This window comes from Fusarium vanettenii (assembly GCF_000151355.1).
Source record: "Fusarium vanettenii 77-13-4 chromosome 4 genomic scaffold NECHAsca_3_chr4_2_0, whole genome shotgun sequence".
Classification (NCBI taxonomy): domain Eukaryota; kingdom Fungi; phylum Ascomycota; class Sordariomycetes; order Hypocreales; family Nectriaceae; genus Fusarium; species Fusarium vanettenii.
This window is the reverse complement of record NW_003315879.1, coordinates 1,464,366-1,478,997: the sequence shown is the minus strand read 5'-3', so window position 1 is coordinate 1,478,997 and position 14,632 is coordinate 1,464,366. Positions and strand designations below refer to the sequence as shown.

The 14,632-nt window shown below is 55.1% G+C and overlaps 6 protein-coding genes across 6 annotated transcripts; 3 read left to right on the top strand and 3 right to left on the bottom strand.

Moving 5' to 3' along the window:
- Positions 1 to 58: 58 nt before the first annotated feature.
- Positions 59 to 2,487, top strand: NECHADRAFT_92688 (uncharacterized protein; the record flags this gene model as incomplete). The annotated part of the gene is made up of 3 exons (XM_003052094.1): positions 59 to 797; positions 908 to 1,681; positions 1,730 to 2,487. 3 exons carry the CDS (start codon positions 59 to 61, stop codon positions 2,485 to 2,487), a joined length of 2,271 nt encoding a protein of 756 aa, XP_003052140.1.
- A 749-nt stretch (positions 2,488 to 3,236) lies between these two features.
- On the bottom strand, positions 3,237 to 4,119 carry NECHADRAFT_102557 (uncharacterized protein). Its single transcript, XM_003051644.1, has one exon. The coding sequence runs from the start codon at positions 4,011 to 4,013 to the stop codon at positions 3,408 to 3,410; it is 606 nt and encodes a 201-aa protein (XP_003051690.1). The 5' UTR covers positions 4,014 to 4,119; the 3' UTR covers positions 3,237 to 3,407.
- A 303-nt stretch (positions 4,120 to 4,422) lies between these two features.
- Positions 4,423 to 5,929, top strand: NECHADRAFT_60091 (uncharacterized protein; the record flags this gene model as incomplete). Its single annotated transcript, XM_003052093.1, has 2 exons — positions 4,423 to 4,927; positions 5,085 to 5,929. The coding sequence occupies 2 exons, from the start codon at positions 4,423 to 4,425 to the stop codon at positions 5,861 to 5,863; spliced, it is 1,284 nt and encodes a 427-aa protein (XP_003052139.1). The 3' UTR covers positions 5,864 to 5,929.
- Positions 5,930 to 6,127: 198 nt separating this feature from the next.
- Positions 6,128 to 8,776, bottom strand: NECHADRAFT_92685 (uncharacterized protein; the record flags this gene model as incomplete). The annotated part of the gene is made up of 5 exons (XM_003051643.1): positions 6,128 to 6,211; positions 6,265 to 8,182; positions 8,234 to 8,367; positions 8,415 to 8,671; positions 8,728 to 8,776. 5 exons carry the CDS (start codon positions 8,774 to 8,776, stop codon positions 6,128 to 6,130), a joined length of 2,442 nt encoding a protein of 813 aa, XP_003051689.1.
- Positions 8,777 to 9,259: 483 nt separating this feature from the next.
- Positions 9,260 to 12,948, top strand: NECHADRAFT_37867 (uncharacterized protein; the record flags this gene model as incomplete). Its single annotated transcript, XM_003052092.1, has 2 exons — positions 9,260 to 9,376; positions 9,436 to 12,948. 2 exons carry the CDS (start codon positions 9,260 to 9,262, stop codon positions 12,946 to 12,948), a joined length of 3,630 nt encoding a protein of 1,209 aa, XP_003052138.1.
- Positions 12,949 to 12,985: 37 nt separating this feature from the next.
- Positions 12,986 to 14,230, bottom strand: NECHADRAFT_68335 (uncharacterized protein). Its single transcript, XM_003051642.1, has 2 exons — positions 14,191 to 14,230; positions 12,986 to 14,138 (listed from the first exon to the last, which is right to left on the bottom strand). The coding sequence occupies exon 2, from the start codon at positions 14,103 to 14,105 to the stop codon at positions 13,041 to 13,043; it is 1,065 nt and encodes a 354-aa protein (XP_003051688.1). The 5' UTR covers positions 14,106 to 14,138; positions 14,191 to 14,230; the 3' UTR covers positions 12,986 to 13,040.
- Between the last annotated feature and the right edge of the window lie 402 nt (positions 14,231 to 14,632).

Genomic DNA, 14,632 nt, shown 5'->3' with positions numbered 1-14,632 from the left:
GCAGGCCCGCGACTGCGACTGGAGGCTGCGCTGCGCCGCCAGCAGGCAGGGCTCCAAAATGGGTCGCAAGGCGGCACCGCAGCCGCTGGCGCTTCCGTCTCAGTCGTCGTCTCCGTCTCAGTCTCAATCTGACGCCGGTGCCTCACGCAACAACAAGGGCGACCCGCCAGCTGCTGAAACGACTTCCCCAGGCGTGTCTCCGGCCGAGTCCAGATCGCCCCGGTCCCCCCGCTCCTCTCCTTTCCACAGTCGATTCTCGCCCTTGAGGAACCAAGGCGTCAAGAACCGGAAAGTGTCACAATCAACTGCAGCTCTGGCGGCTGTGACGGCAACCGGTACTTCATCGTCATCGTCAGCAGCGGCAACAGCAACAGCCACAGCACAGCCCTCGCCAACCACAGCAGCTGTCGCTGTCGCTATCGAGAGGAGCAGAGACGAGTCCTCTTCCCAGAAGCAGAAACAATCCTTCAGGCACACACGCGAGGATCCTCCTTCGACATATCCCTCCATATCATCTACCTTGAACGAGCAACCTCCCCCTCCTCCACTCTCCAATCCCCAGACCAGCTCGCGACCCGACCCGCCGCAGCGGCCCATGACAAGCGACCCAAAGAAGGGATCCAAGAACGGCTTCTTTCATTTCAACAAGCAGTCCAAGGCCACCAACCAATATCAGCCGCATGCCCACCACCACAATAATAACAACAACAACAACAGCAACCGCAACCCCACAGAGACGAGAGCACAGATTATGTCGAGGGGCAGCGACGGATCTAGCCGACCGAGACACGCTGGAGGTATGTAAATCTGGATCTAACTTTCGTGAGAGGGGTGTGGTCCAATATACTTTAGCCCACCCGCGCAAGCCCGGTTCACAGCCAGCCGCTGACACCATGCTTTTGAACAGATCCATCCTACTCCGACCACTCCCTACACAAGCCCGTCTCTGCCGATCCTTTGCGAAGCGACCTGTCTTTGTCATCCGCCGGCGACCTCGACACTGCATCACCGCAGTCATCAATAAAGAAGGCCAAGAACAAGCCCTTTGGCCTCTTGAACCGCAGTAGATCCAATCGCGACAAGGAAGACGCCAGCCCCGAGCTGAATCCCGTTCCATCGCCTCGACAAGGCAACGAGCCCGAGCTGTACCTCAACTCTGTTCCACTAAAGACTGCTCCTCTGGGGCCCGACCGATCGTTTAGAGACATGATGAGCTCCGCCGTCCGGAACCGATCCGAAGATCGCGCGCCGAGAGATTCGTCTTCGACGAGGAGAGGGCACCGTGAAAAGGAATCAAAGACCCAGCCCTCTTCCTTGAATGAGAATGGAGGTTCAAACTTCCTCAATGGGCTGAAGAGCTCCGGTACACGTGCAGCCGGTATGCTGAGTGACCGTTTGTTTGGCGGAAAAGGTGGGCGTGGGAGGGACTCGGACCGAGATGCAGTGGATGACGAAAACTACCAACTCAAAGTTATCAACCTGCCGTTGGTCGAGCAGACTCGGTTGACTAGGATCTCTAAGCGGCTCGAGGACTCCAGGGATAAGACGGAATTCTGGATGCCGGCCTTCCCCTGGAGAGCAATCGACTACTTGAACTACAAGGGATGCGAGGTGGAAGGTTTGTACCGTGTCCCGGGAAGCGGGCCGCAGATCAAGAAGTGGCAGCGAAAGTTTGATGAGCGTGAGTATTATCTATCAGTGTTGCAAGGCCTTATCTGACGCAAAACAGGGTATGACGTTAACCTCTTTGACGAGCGAGACTTGTACGACATCAATATCATCGGCTCGATGCTAAAGGCCTGGCTTAGAGAACTGCCCGACGAGCTGTTCCCCAAGGCAGCCCAAGACCGGATAGCAAGGGAGTGTGCTGGGTCGGAAGAGGTGCCTGAACTGCTGATCGAAGAACTCTCGAATCTCTCGCCCTTCAACTACTACCTACTCTTCGCCATCACGTGCCACCTCAGTCTTCTCCTGGCTCACTCGGACAAGAACAAGATGGATTTTAGGAATCTGTGCATCTGCTTTCAACCATGCATGAAGATCGACGCCTTCTGCTTCAAGTTCCTGGTGTGCGACTGGCGCAACTGCTGGCGAGGATGCAAGAACGAGGCCAAATACATCGAAGAAGAGTACACACTCTTTGACCAGCCTCCCCCACGAGGCTTGGCCGAGCCGCAAAAGCCCAAGCCTCAAGAGCCAGAGATCGAACGCCAACAACTATCGTCTTCGGACAGCAGCAAACAGTCAGGACGCATCAGTCCCGGAGATCAGAAGCCAAGGCTGAAAAAGAAGCAGCTCCAAATATCGCCATCCAACGGAAGCGTCGTCTCGAACAATTCGATCATCTCGAATACGTCGATCGTCTCGACTACTCTGACCCTGGATAGCGACCGCGACCGCGACCGTGAGGTGGGCAGGGGCCCAGGGGAGAGCAGGGAGATGCGGCCATTGTCGCCTATCATGCCCCTGTCACCCCTCGGCTTCTAAAAGACATCCTTTGACTCGCTGAACGCGATGGGATGGAGCCTGCTATCACCTTTTTCTCACGCCGATACCCACGATAGAGCCCGTGATTATCTATGCGCGTTCAGCACCAGCCGATTTACGATGCCATGCCGTTTACGACTTTTTCTGCCTTTCGACTCTTGTACTCCGGTTGATCGCTCCGGACGCTGGCGTTTCCGCAGAGTGACTTGGTGGTGACGGCGAGGAGAGATCAAGCAAGGTTTTCGACAAGTCTTGGGAGGATCTCTCCTTGCTGTACCGGAGCGAGTAAAGTCTTGTTTCTATTTATTCTTTTTTCTATTGTTTGTTTGGTATACCCCATGAATGCATTTGAGGGAGGATATCGTCAGGGGGTTGTTTTTTCTGCCCTTCATCTCGCGGGGAATCTTGGGTTTGGAATCCTAGCGTTTTTGCAATCGTGGATTTGCTTCTCGAACATGCTATCTTGTTGCTTAATCTGGGTTTCTAGGGTTGAAGACGCAACCGATCTCGCGTTTGAAAAGAAGCTGAAGAGAAGAGGATATGAGACTGGAGAGCAGATGGCCAAATTTGGCAGTCTGTTGTTTTCCCTTGGTCTCTAGACATCATCCCATTTTGAGAATCCAGGAAGATGGTCATGTACGAAAGCGAGAGTCATGTAAAGCAAAGGGGTGATGATATAATGTTGGGAGTTTCGAGAAATTGGGAAAGAAAGATAGCACATAAATGAAAGGGCGCAAGTGGATTCTTGTTTATTCCACCCAAACAAGTCGATTGTCTTGAACCTCCCACCCAGACTGTGTGTGTAACTAGCTTTTTGATGCCGATTCGTAACGCCAATCCTGAACGCCGTCTATGCTCAACAGCAGCAATTGCAGAACCATATATCAGCTCCATCACCCTCAACTTGATATGCCACCCCTCTAGGCTCTCTTCTTCTTGCCGCCGGACTTGCTGACGGCATCCCTCTCGTTCTTGCGCATCATGCGCTCGTTTCGCTTGACCTTCTCCTTGCGCTCTCTTCGGCCGTCGCCCCTCACGCTGGTGCCCTCCTTCCTGTTCATCTCCTTCTCGGGGTTGACCTCGACCAGCCAGTCGTCCTCGCCCTTCTTGTTCAGGCCCTTGTAACCCCACTTGCGCTTCCACTCGCCAGACTCCTCGTCGTAGGCCAGGTTGCGTCGCTGCTCGCGCGTCTTGGGCTTGATTCCCTTCTTGGCGGCGAAGCGCTCCCACTTTGTCGGGGGCTTGGCCTCTGGGACGGGCTTCTCGCGCGGGAGACGGGTGCTCGGGGCGGGGAGGGAGAGGAGCACGCCCTCTGTGGTGGAGCTGAGGGGGCACGTCGTCAGGAGCTGGTTGATGAGGGACTGGGCGCCGTCGCGGGCGAGCTCGGCGAGGGACTGCTCGAGGTCGGTCTTGTCGAGGTCCACGGGGTTGGGGTCCTCGGCGAGGAGGTGGCCCAGGTCGAAGGTGTAGGGAGTGGGCTTTTCGACTGCGACGGGCAGCTTTGGCCTGGAGCTGGGAAGCGCCATTGTGAATTGTGATTTATGAGTGGCGACTCGTGTGGAGGGATACGTTGGATGTTGAGAAATGTGATCGGGAGAATGTCTTGTCGCAAACCCAGCCTCTCGTCGTTGCTGGCTCTGGGTAACTTTTTTTTCTACCTCTACCGACTGATAAGATAAATTGACGTCGGAGCGATGGACAAGGGTTTTTCCGACACAGCGGCTGGCTGACCAATCAGAACAAGTACAGACCAACTACCCCTGTCCAGCTCCGGGGGTGTGTGGTTAATCCTCGAGATTTTCCCATTGAGACCTCACAGCTCGAGACGAACCCCGCGAGAAGAGCGTCCAAGAACCGGCCCAATTGGCGCCAATGCCACGATAAAACGCCTTGCCTGCCTGCCATCCCATATACCCCCGAGGCTCCTCCAACATCATGGCGTCCGCACACTCACTCCGGTGCCTCGTGAGGCCGGCGGCCATTCCCCGGGCTCCTCGCATTCAGCCCATCCTCGCCGCCCCATTCTCGACCACCGCCGCAGTCCAGGCCGCCGCCGCGCCTCCGCCCATCAAGAGCCGTCGGGACCTCCCGCAAAAGGTCAAGAAGGCTTACAAGAAAAAGGCCAACATCGTCCCCGTCCGGAAACCCAACCCTGGCGAGCGCAAGGCCTTCCGGAAGCGCATCCAGCTCAGCAACAACAGCGCCCTGCCCGTCGAAGGCCTCAACTCGCTGGACCAGAAGAACATGACCCTCGAAGAGAGTGCTGGAAAGGTCTTTGCTATTCCTGACAATGTGGTGGATCACCTCCGTGCCCTCGAGGCCTTCAAGACGACACAGAGCTGGAACCTGTTCCGGAGGCCGCATGTGCTACTACGCAAGGAGACGGTTGAGTTGATGAAGAGGCTCGAGGCCTCGGCTGAGAAGAAGGAGGCTCTCAAGTGTGTCTTGACCGGAAGCAAGCTCTCTGGAAAGAGCATGACTATGCTGCAGGCCATGGCCTATGCACTTCTCAACAACTGGGTTGTGTTGCACATTCCCGAGGGTAAGAGGGCAATTACTTTAAACATGATTGAAACATGATGTTAACTGCTCAAAAGGCCAAGATCTGACAAACGGCAACACTGAGTACTCACCCATCCCCGACACAGAGCCCATGCAGTTCGCCCAGCCCGTCTACTGCCTCAAGATGATCCAGAGCATCTACCGGGCCAACCGCGCAGCTCTCGAGAAGCTGCAGCTTGAAAAGGACTGGTCCAAGTTCACCAACCTCAAGCAGGGCGCCACCCTCGCCGACCTCGCCCTAAGCGCCAAGGAGGCCGAGTACGCCTGGCCTACCCTCCTCGCTCTCTGGACTGAGCTCACCCTGCCCGGTCGTCCCCCCGTGCTCTTTGCCCTCGATGGCCTCTCCCACATCAACAAGATCAGCGAATACCGGGACCCTTCCTTTAACCAGGTCCACTCCCACGAGCTTGCTCTTGTGCGTCTCTTTGTCGATGCCCTCTCAGGCAAGGCTCCCCTGCCCAACGGCGGAGCCGTCATCGGCGTCACATCAGCGAACAACGCCCACCGCCACCCCTCTCAGGAGCTCGTCCTCTCCCAGCTCGAGGCTGGCCAAGCCGGCCGTGAGGTTCCCAAGCCCAACCCCTACGAGCGCAAGTACGATGAGCGTGTGTATGATGCTCTCAGGCACAGCTGGGTGCTCCGGCTCGAGGGCATCACCAAGGACGAGGCCCGGTCCCTGATGGAGTACTGGGGTGCCAGCGGACTCTTCCGCAACGTGCTCAACTCGAGGACCGTCTCGGAGAAGTGGACCGTGGGAGGCCACGGCATCGTGGGCGAGATGGAGCGGGCAGCCTTGATGCAGATGAAACTGTAAATGTATTCTAGAAATGTACAATATCGGTGTCTGAGTAGAAACCTCAAAAACATGTATCAGCTCCAACAACCTCCCAAGTGATTTGCTGGCCAACGTTGTGCTCTCAAACGTCAACTCTAGAAATGGTGCTCCATGTGCTTCATCAATAGTTTTTCATTGTCGACAAAGATCTACCAGCAGACTATCCTTATCTACCTAATATGCCAGAACGCCAGGCCCTTACGTCAGATGCCTCTTCCTATTACACTACACGTCATGCCCTTCTTAAAAGTCCATATCATCATCCCGAACACCACCGTCACCAATGACAAACACCAGTCTCGTGCCATTGCCAATAGTTTGCCAAACCTGTCAAGTAATGTTAGTCTTAACCCTAATGGTCTGGGCAGTGGTAAACTTACATCACCACCAGTATACGCCTCCAGGGTGTTGAGCCACTGATCTTCAGTGAAGCCCTGGGCGATAACTCGTTCCCTGACTTTTCTCATGCTCAGCTCAACGCCGAGATCGTCATCGTCAGCATCATCAGGACGGCAGGTACCATCATCCGCCCATTGTTTGACCAGTCTGAAAATCCTGTCGGTGGCGCTATGAGGCCTCCGGTTAGAGCCCAGATCACTATTCAGACTCTCCTTGCTGGCCTCAACAAGTCGCAACGCCTCATCGACATCATCCTGAGTGGCCTCGTTGCTGAAACGGAGTCGCGCCAGGGCCTGGGCCAAACGCACAACACCGAGCAGAGTACGGGGAGTTGTGTGAGTGAACTGCTTGCCCTTCTTCTCAGCACGCTGCTGCTGGTCTCGCATGCGGACATATGTCTTGATCATGTACTCCGACACTGACTCAGGGACGACGGGTCGGTAGGTTCGAGCCTGAGCAATGTATGATCGCACCTCGTGAGGGCTGAAAACCACATTGTCGGTACCAATATCAGGGTGTCGGCTGTTCATGTGCACAAAGGCAACGTGCTTGGCGAGCTGCTCATCCGTCTCACGTGTAGGGGTATCAAGAAGCAAGAAAAGGATATCGAATCGAGACAAGAGCGCGGCGGGGAGGTTGATGTTCTCGACAGGCGAGATGCGAGGGTTGTATCGTCCGTAGACAGGGTTAGCGGCGGCGAGGATCGAGGTACGGGCGTTGAGGGTAGTGGAAATTCCAGCCTTGGAGATAGAGATGGTCTGCTGTTCCATGACTTCGTGAATGGCAGTACGGTCGGTCTCGTCCATCTTGTCGAATTCATCGATACAGCAGATACCGTTGTCAGCAAGGACGAGAGCACCGCCTTCGAGGACCATCTCGTCAGTGACGGGGTCTCGCATCACGGCGGCCGTCAAACCGACACCGCTGCTTCCACGTCCCGACGTGTAGACACCTCGAGGAGCAACCTTTGAGATGTACTTGAGAAGCTGGGACTTGGCCACACCAGGGTCACCCATCAAGCAGATGTTGATGTCGCCACGGATCTTCATGCCGTCTCCCATCTCTTTTGTCACACCTCCGATCAAGAGCAGGAGAAGAGCCTTCTTGACATCGAGGTGACCGTAAATCTCCGGAGCAATCGACTTGGCGAGAAGCTCATACACCTGGCCGGTCTGGCGGTACTTTTCAATTCTTCGGACCAACGTAGGATCGACAATCATCTCGCTGTAAGCCTTCTTGTGCTGAAGAATGTGGTGGGCCTCGATGTATGTGTCGGTGAGGAGCCCAGCCTTCATGGCCTTGAACCCAGTATAAGGGGTAGGCAAGAAAATGCCCGAGATATCGACAACATCACCAGGGCTGATTTGTCGGACAAGTGTGCCGTAGCAAAAGACGGTAAGACTTCGAGGAATCTGACCGATGGGAACTTGCTCTGCCATCTCCTGAACCTTGACCTCCTGGAAGGGGAGGAACTTTGAGGCCCTCGAGGAAGGGTTGAGCTGACCCTTGGATTGGTTCTGCTTGCAGTCTTCCGAGGGACACATAGTAAGAGGACCATACTGCTTGTCGGTGATGGGCTGGAAGATCTCGCAACCACATCTATCGCAAGTGTATGCGCTGACTTGGACAATTGGCTTCACATCGGAAACTCGAGTGGCGATAGCGCGGATGGTGATGAGATGACCCAGATGCTCGCCGCGCACTTGCCGGACGGCCAATGCCTTGGCGGGCTTGCTTGAGGTGCCCGACCTAGGCTTGAAAACAAGGGTGTATCTGCGGGTCAGCTCGGCAGGGAACTTGTCTCCTTCTACTGTAGGGTCACGCTCGGCAGCCTCGTCAAGCTCTCGGTTTCTGGCTTGTCGTCGCGACATCAGCACATCAAGGACATCATCCTTGAAGCTATCATTGGCTGGTTAGTATAGCTCGCTTCAACTTGATTCAGTAACTCACGTCACATCCACACTTGGCTGGGGCATCACCGCATCCACAGCTCTCGAGACGATCTCGACATAGTGTTTTGTGTTCATCTCAATAGAGTCAACAAGCCTCAAGCTGTCGTCGCTGTCGAATGCCTGATTCTCCCACTGCAATATGGTTAGTAGTTGTTGATAATCCGACATGGAATCCGTACTATTGCTAGATCATCTAGATCGATCGTGGCCTCGTCAATTACTCGGTCTGCCAGTTGCTGAAGCATATCCTTGTACTTGTGGTGAGGGGCTCGTTGGCGCTCCTTATCCTGGCCACGATTTCCATTCTGATTGTCCTCGTCCATAGGGTCATAATCATCGTCAAGGTCATCTTCGCCGATTGTGATGTTTCCGAGCGCTGTCGTGATGGTCTGCTCGGCCGACGTCTTGTAGCCCGTCAAGAAGTCTTGGAATGCATCTGTATGGTTGTTAGTGTCGGTCGCCTTTACAGCTTGGGCCTCAAAGAATCCTCACGCTGCTGCTTCTCGTAACTGACGGGGGCCTTGAACTCGCGCAGCGCCATTGTGAAGTATCTTGTGCGAAAGGCAAAGTCGATGAGCGCTGGGAAGTTGTGAAGCTACGGTATGCAGATGGAGAGATGCGATCGCGATGCACAAATTGAGTGGGCTGGGGCGGGCCGCAGGGCAACGACGGTTGCGCTGGACCTTCCACGCGAACAGCTGAACCAACGCGTCGTTTCGCGTTTTGGGCTGCACCGCCACATGCAGAGTTTAATGGGCCTGCGCCACAGCTTCGGCTTTTCTGCAAGCAAGAAGAAGCGCACGGGTCCCTCATCGCTGCCCAGGACAGAAGAAAGCTGGGGAAGAACGGGGAAGTACCCGAGCACGTGTGAGCTGCCTCGGCTGCGGGACGGGAACGGAGTCCAGGTCGGAGGTGCTTTCGGCGCCAGGTCCCCGAACTCTTTCGACAGACAACATTTGTTCGACCTTTTCTTCCTGCGAAGGCAATGACGCTGGCTGCATTCTAATTCTCTACGCGTTACATCATGCCTCCCAAGAAGAATGCGCAGTCCGTGTCGGCGGAGATCTCGCTGGCTCATCTCAAGAACTGCTTGGTCAACCTCCCCTCGACGCTGGTCTCGCTGCTAGTGAATGTCAACACTGTGAGCAATTGCCTTTAGCCCCCTTTCGACTCGACAGCGTATTGACTTGATATGCACAGCCAGTTCAAAACGTCGTCGTCGAACTAAGCTTCCGAGATGCCGCATCGAGCGGAACAAGCCAGCAACGGTCCGTCTTTGTGGGATGGACCGGCATGCCAAGCAAGAGGAGGACAGCGCCGCCATCTACGCGCGATGGATTCAATGGTTCGAGAGGTTCTTCGCGCGACCAAGATATTCAACTAGTCGAGCTTGATGCGACGTTTGCGAAGACGATAGGGTTGGCGGAGGGCCAGAAGGTCATGGCGACCGTCCACCTGGATCCCCCGCTGGCGCATACCATCAACATTGAGCCTCTCACACCCGAAGACTGGGAGATTATTGAACTCCACGCGACATTCCTCGAGTTGAACCTCATTTCACAGATTCGAGCGCTCCCGAACCCCTCATTCAAGCTCGGCGAGACGCCCGTCGCTCCTCATGCATTGACCCTGCATCTCTCCCCAACCTCGACCGCGAATATCAAAGTCCTCTCGCTGGATCCTGTTCCTCCTGCAGACTCGCCGTTCGCAAAGATCTCCCCCGATGCCGAAGTCATCGTCGCGCCAAAGACAAGGCAAAAGAGTTCTCAAAATTCTGGTGACCATCGCAGCGTAGCGAGCACCTCGAAATCCAAGCGAAGCGGTACGAGTACTGTGCGCCGACGGAGTACCAGGGAGGAGCGGAAGCCTACCATGTTTCTCCGTGGTGTTGACAGGAAATCTTGTGAAGAATGGTTCGACGAGGGACCTCTCGCCCAGGATTTCAGCGTTTGGGTTGACCGCGACCTCCTACTGGGCGATGCCTTCAAGGGGGTCAACTATGTCGTGGTGGATGTCATTAAGCCTGCAGGCCTTCTACAGCCTCAACCGGAAGAAGGTGGTGCTCCAGCCGGCATGACCGCGTCGTCAAAAGTGATTGCCCACCTACGATCATGGATTGATCCTCCAAATAGCCAGACAGTTGCTCTTTCGTCGCCTCTATGTGCAACCCTTGGGTGCACTGGTATGGTGGGCGGCGTCGTGAAGCTTCAGGCAGCACCACAACAGCTACCCAAAGGACCAGTCCAAGGGGTCAAGGTGTTTCCGTTTGCTGCAAGCACCAAGACGGTCGAGGGTCTTCGGTTCGGTGGTGAATCCAAGGCTGAAAAGGAGGAATCTGCCAGACGATTCCGTCAGATCTACAATGCCTCGCGAGGCATTGACGGTCTCCTTCAAGGACCGTTGACTGATGGTGCTGTTATGGGTGTATACGACGGCCTTGACCCCCCTCAAGGCTGGGAGGGCGGTATCATCAAGTTCACCTACGGCGCAGACTTTCAAGAACAAAAGGATGCGACTAACTGGATAATGGGACTTGACCCCAAGTTGGCCATCGACTTCCAGCCACCTACCCCTCGGCCATCATGGATATTGGACTCGGACGGATTCGAGCGACAGCCTACCCATGACTCACTTCTCGTGGGGATTGACTCACTCCTAGACAATCTCCAGTCTCAACTTGTGCATCTATCATCAGTCCTTCTTACCGGAGGCATGGGATCAGGAAAGACATGTGTGGCTAGGCACTTGGCTCAGAAGCTGCGGGAAGAATCACTCTTCCATACGCTTTATTATCCATGTCGGAAGCTTGTCAACGACGAGACGAGGATCTCAACGATTAAGGAAACTCTCAACCGCCTTTTCATGTCTGCAAGCTGGGGGGCGCGACTAAACGGAAAGGCTGTTGTGATCCTCGACGACCTGGATAAGCTGTGCCCTGTCGAGACAGAGCTCCAAGTTGGAAACGACAATGGGCGGAGCAGACAAGTTGGAGAGATTCTAGGTTCGATTGTCAGGCAATACTGCACTCGAGACAGCGGTGTGGTACTTCTGGCAACAGCTGAGGGCAAGGAGTCGATCAACAATGTGGTTGTCAGTGGCCATGTTGTACGCGAAATTGTCGAGCTCAAGGCACCCGACAAGGAGGCGAGACGACGAGTGATGGAGTCTATTGTGATGCAAGACGCCATGACAGCGGAAGAGGCGGCAACCCAGTTCAGTGACGAGAGTCGACCACAGACTGCCGATGGCAGCACAGGAGACGACAGCGGCGCGTGGATGGATGGTGCCAGTCATACAAGCCGTGAGAACCCGCCAGCAAAGACCAGCGGGTTCCTTTTGGATTCAGATCTCGACTTTTTGGATATTGCGGGCTCTACGGATGGATATATGCCCGGTGATATCAGCGTGCTCGTCTCTCGAGCGAGGAACGAGGCCATCATCCGGGCCATTGCCGAATCACCAAACTCCACAGGGCCTGTCCATTTTGCCAGGACTGATTTTGACAAGGCGTTGAAGGGCTTCACACCGGCTTCACTGAGGAACGTGACTCTTCAGAGCTCTTCTACCAGCTTCAAGTCGATCGGCGGCCTTCAAGAAACACGACAAGTGCTCCTCGAGACGCTGCAGTACCCGACCAAGTACGCACCAATCTTTGCGCAGTGCCCTCTACGACTACGATCCGGTCTTTTGCTATACGGATATCCCGGCTGCGGCAAGACTCTCCTTGCGAGTGCCGTGGCTGGCGAGTGCGGTCTCAACTTTATCAGTGTCAAGGGACCCGAGATTCTGAACAAGTATATCGGAGCCTCGGAGAAGAGTGTGCGTGACCTGTTTGACAGAGCGCAGGCAGCGAAGCCCTGTGTACTCTTCTTTGATGAGTTTGACTCTATCGCCCCCAAGAGAGGACATGACTCTACCGGTGTGACGGATCGTGTTGTGAACCAGCTTCTAACGCAGATGGATGGTGCCGAGGGACTGTCGGGAGTCTACGTTTTAGCAGCCACTTCACGACCTGACCTCATCGACCCGGCTCTGCTCCGTCCTGGTCGTTTGGACAAGTCCCTGCTCTGTGACATGCCGTCCCTGGAGGATCGGGTCGATATCATCAAGGCCCTGTTCCAAAAGGTCCGGCTCTCAGATGAGCTGACCGAGTCTGACGGACCCCTGACGGATGTCGCCCGACGGACCGAAGGCTTCTCGGGTGCCGATCTACAGGCCCTCGTGTCGAATGCGCAGCTGGAAGCAATCCATGACGTTCTAGACGTGGATGGTCCTACAGTCACGTCGAAGCGTACGAATGGAGCCGGTGGAAAGCCAAACAGCACGCCTAGCTTTGTGCAGTTCCGCTACGGAGAAGAGGCCAAGCCCTCGGACCAACCAACCCCAAAGAGCAAGTCAGCGGCGCTGGTCGAGAATGCGGCGATCCTGTCCAAGCTAGATGAGATCAAGATTGCGCGCAAGAAGGCGAAGCAGGTGCACGGTGCCCCGGCGGCGGTAAACGCGGACGCCAAGGCGTCTGCCGGTGAGCAGCGGGAGGTGGTGATCGGATGGGATCACCTGATCAAGGCGCTTGACAACACACGGGCGAGTATCAGCTCCGATGAGAAGACGCGGCTGCAGAGGATCTACACCGAGTTTGTGGTGGGTAGGAGTGGGCAGATGAAGGATGGGCAGGGCAGTATGGAGATTGGGGGACGGAGCAGCTTGATGTAACATGTATGGACATATAATGGCGGCGAGATTTAACGATGGATAAATAGAACACCTTTCATACATGCAATTTTGTCTATGGTTTCCATCTATACCTAACGCGAGGCGTCATCCTCTGCCGTGATCTTGGCCAATGTCTCCTGGACTGTGGCATGAATACCTCCCCTTGCAGCAAGCAAACCCCGGTTCTGGTTCAAGTCCCTTCCGGCTCCAAAGTCAATGGTCTTGCCGTCCAGATCCGTCACTTTGCCGCCAGCCTCGGTCAAGACGAGCTGGGCGCCGGCGTGGTCCCAGATCCACATTCGAACCTCCGGTCCCGAGGGAACTCGGAGCTGGAAGTCGCCTCCGCCGACAGCTAGGGCGGCGTACCGGATGTGTGACGACCACACCTCGGTGTTGGGGTACACTGCTCCGAACGAAGCAGCGAGCTTGGCGATGAGGTCGTGACGAGATGTCTTGCTCGAGGAGCAGTCGACGATTCTGGCGTCTGAAAGACTCGAGGCCTTGTCGAGACCCTCTAGCGGGCGGGCTTCTTCGAGACCACTGAAGTTCATGGTGCGGATTGTTGCGCCCTGGCCTCGGACGGCTGACAGCATGAGACCAAGTCCCTCCTTGTCGACAGTTGTCTCTGCGAGGACGCCATCTACGGGCTTGAGGTTGGGACAACCCAGCACGCCGACGACTTCTCGACCGTCCTCGATCAAAGCCAGAGAAACAGCGTACTGCTCGCCTCGAAGGAAGGTTGCCGTACCATCAACAGGATCCATAACCCAGAAACGTCCAGTCCTTCCTCCCTCACCACGACCTCCAAGATCAATCAAATCAAGCATCTCATCCACCGAAGCCGGACTTGCCAACAATGCCTCATCCTCCTCACTTTCCAGATGCGCTCCAGAGGCAAGCTCATACACGCGGTCCCTCAGGGCAGCATCGCTACGCAGGGCACCAGAGTCCTCTTCTCCGACAAAGGTGTCACCGGGAAAGGCCTTGGTCAAGGCGCTGATGAGAATAGCCTGTGCGGCAAAGTCCGCGACAGTGACAGGCGAAGCGTCGGCCTTTGAGATGCCGCTGACGGAGGAGAGCACCTTTTTGGTGAGGATGGAAGCTCTAAGGACTGCGAGCTCAGCGATATGACGCTCACGGGCATATGCGGCGGCCATGATGAATATATGTATAAAGAATATTGATATTTTCTGAAGAGAATTAGCTAAAGATTCTGAAATAGTTTGGATATTCTTCTCGTACTTGTAGGTGAATGAATATGGACCACGTGCTTTTGCTGATGGACGTTACATGATCAGATTTAGTTGAAAATGAGGCGGTGATGGGAAATCGGATCAATCAATCATGATTGCTTGCTCCACGGATCCACAGAAACACAGTCAACACCAAACACGGGCGACTAAACTGCAAGACTCTTGACAAAATTACACATCTGAATCGCCTCACTTATACACAAGTTACGTTACATGTGTAGGAGGCACAAACTCATCGAGATGGGCATCAAAGATTTGATCACCGACTCTCATCATGATGCCACCGCTGGACTTGACCTTGACCTCTTCGTATCCCATGCTTGTCAAATCATGCACCGTGACAACTTCTTTCAAGGCTTCTGCCGCTTCTTCCTCTGATAACCGCCTCGCCTTGAACCTAAGGTGCTTTGATTTGCTAGAGAATCCTGTCG

Coding starts and splice junctions, on each gene's coding strand:
- NECHADRAFT_68335 (XM_003051642.1), bottom strand. CDS start 14,105: ATGGCCGCCGCATATGCCCGTGAGCGTCATATCGCTGAGCTCGCAGTC.
- NECHADRAFT_102557 (XM_003051644.1), bottom strand. CDS start 4,013: ATGGCGCTTCCCAGCTCCAGGCCAAAGCTGCCCGTCGCAGTCGAAAAG.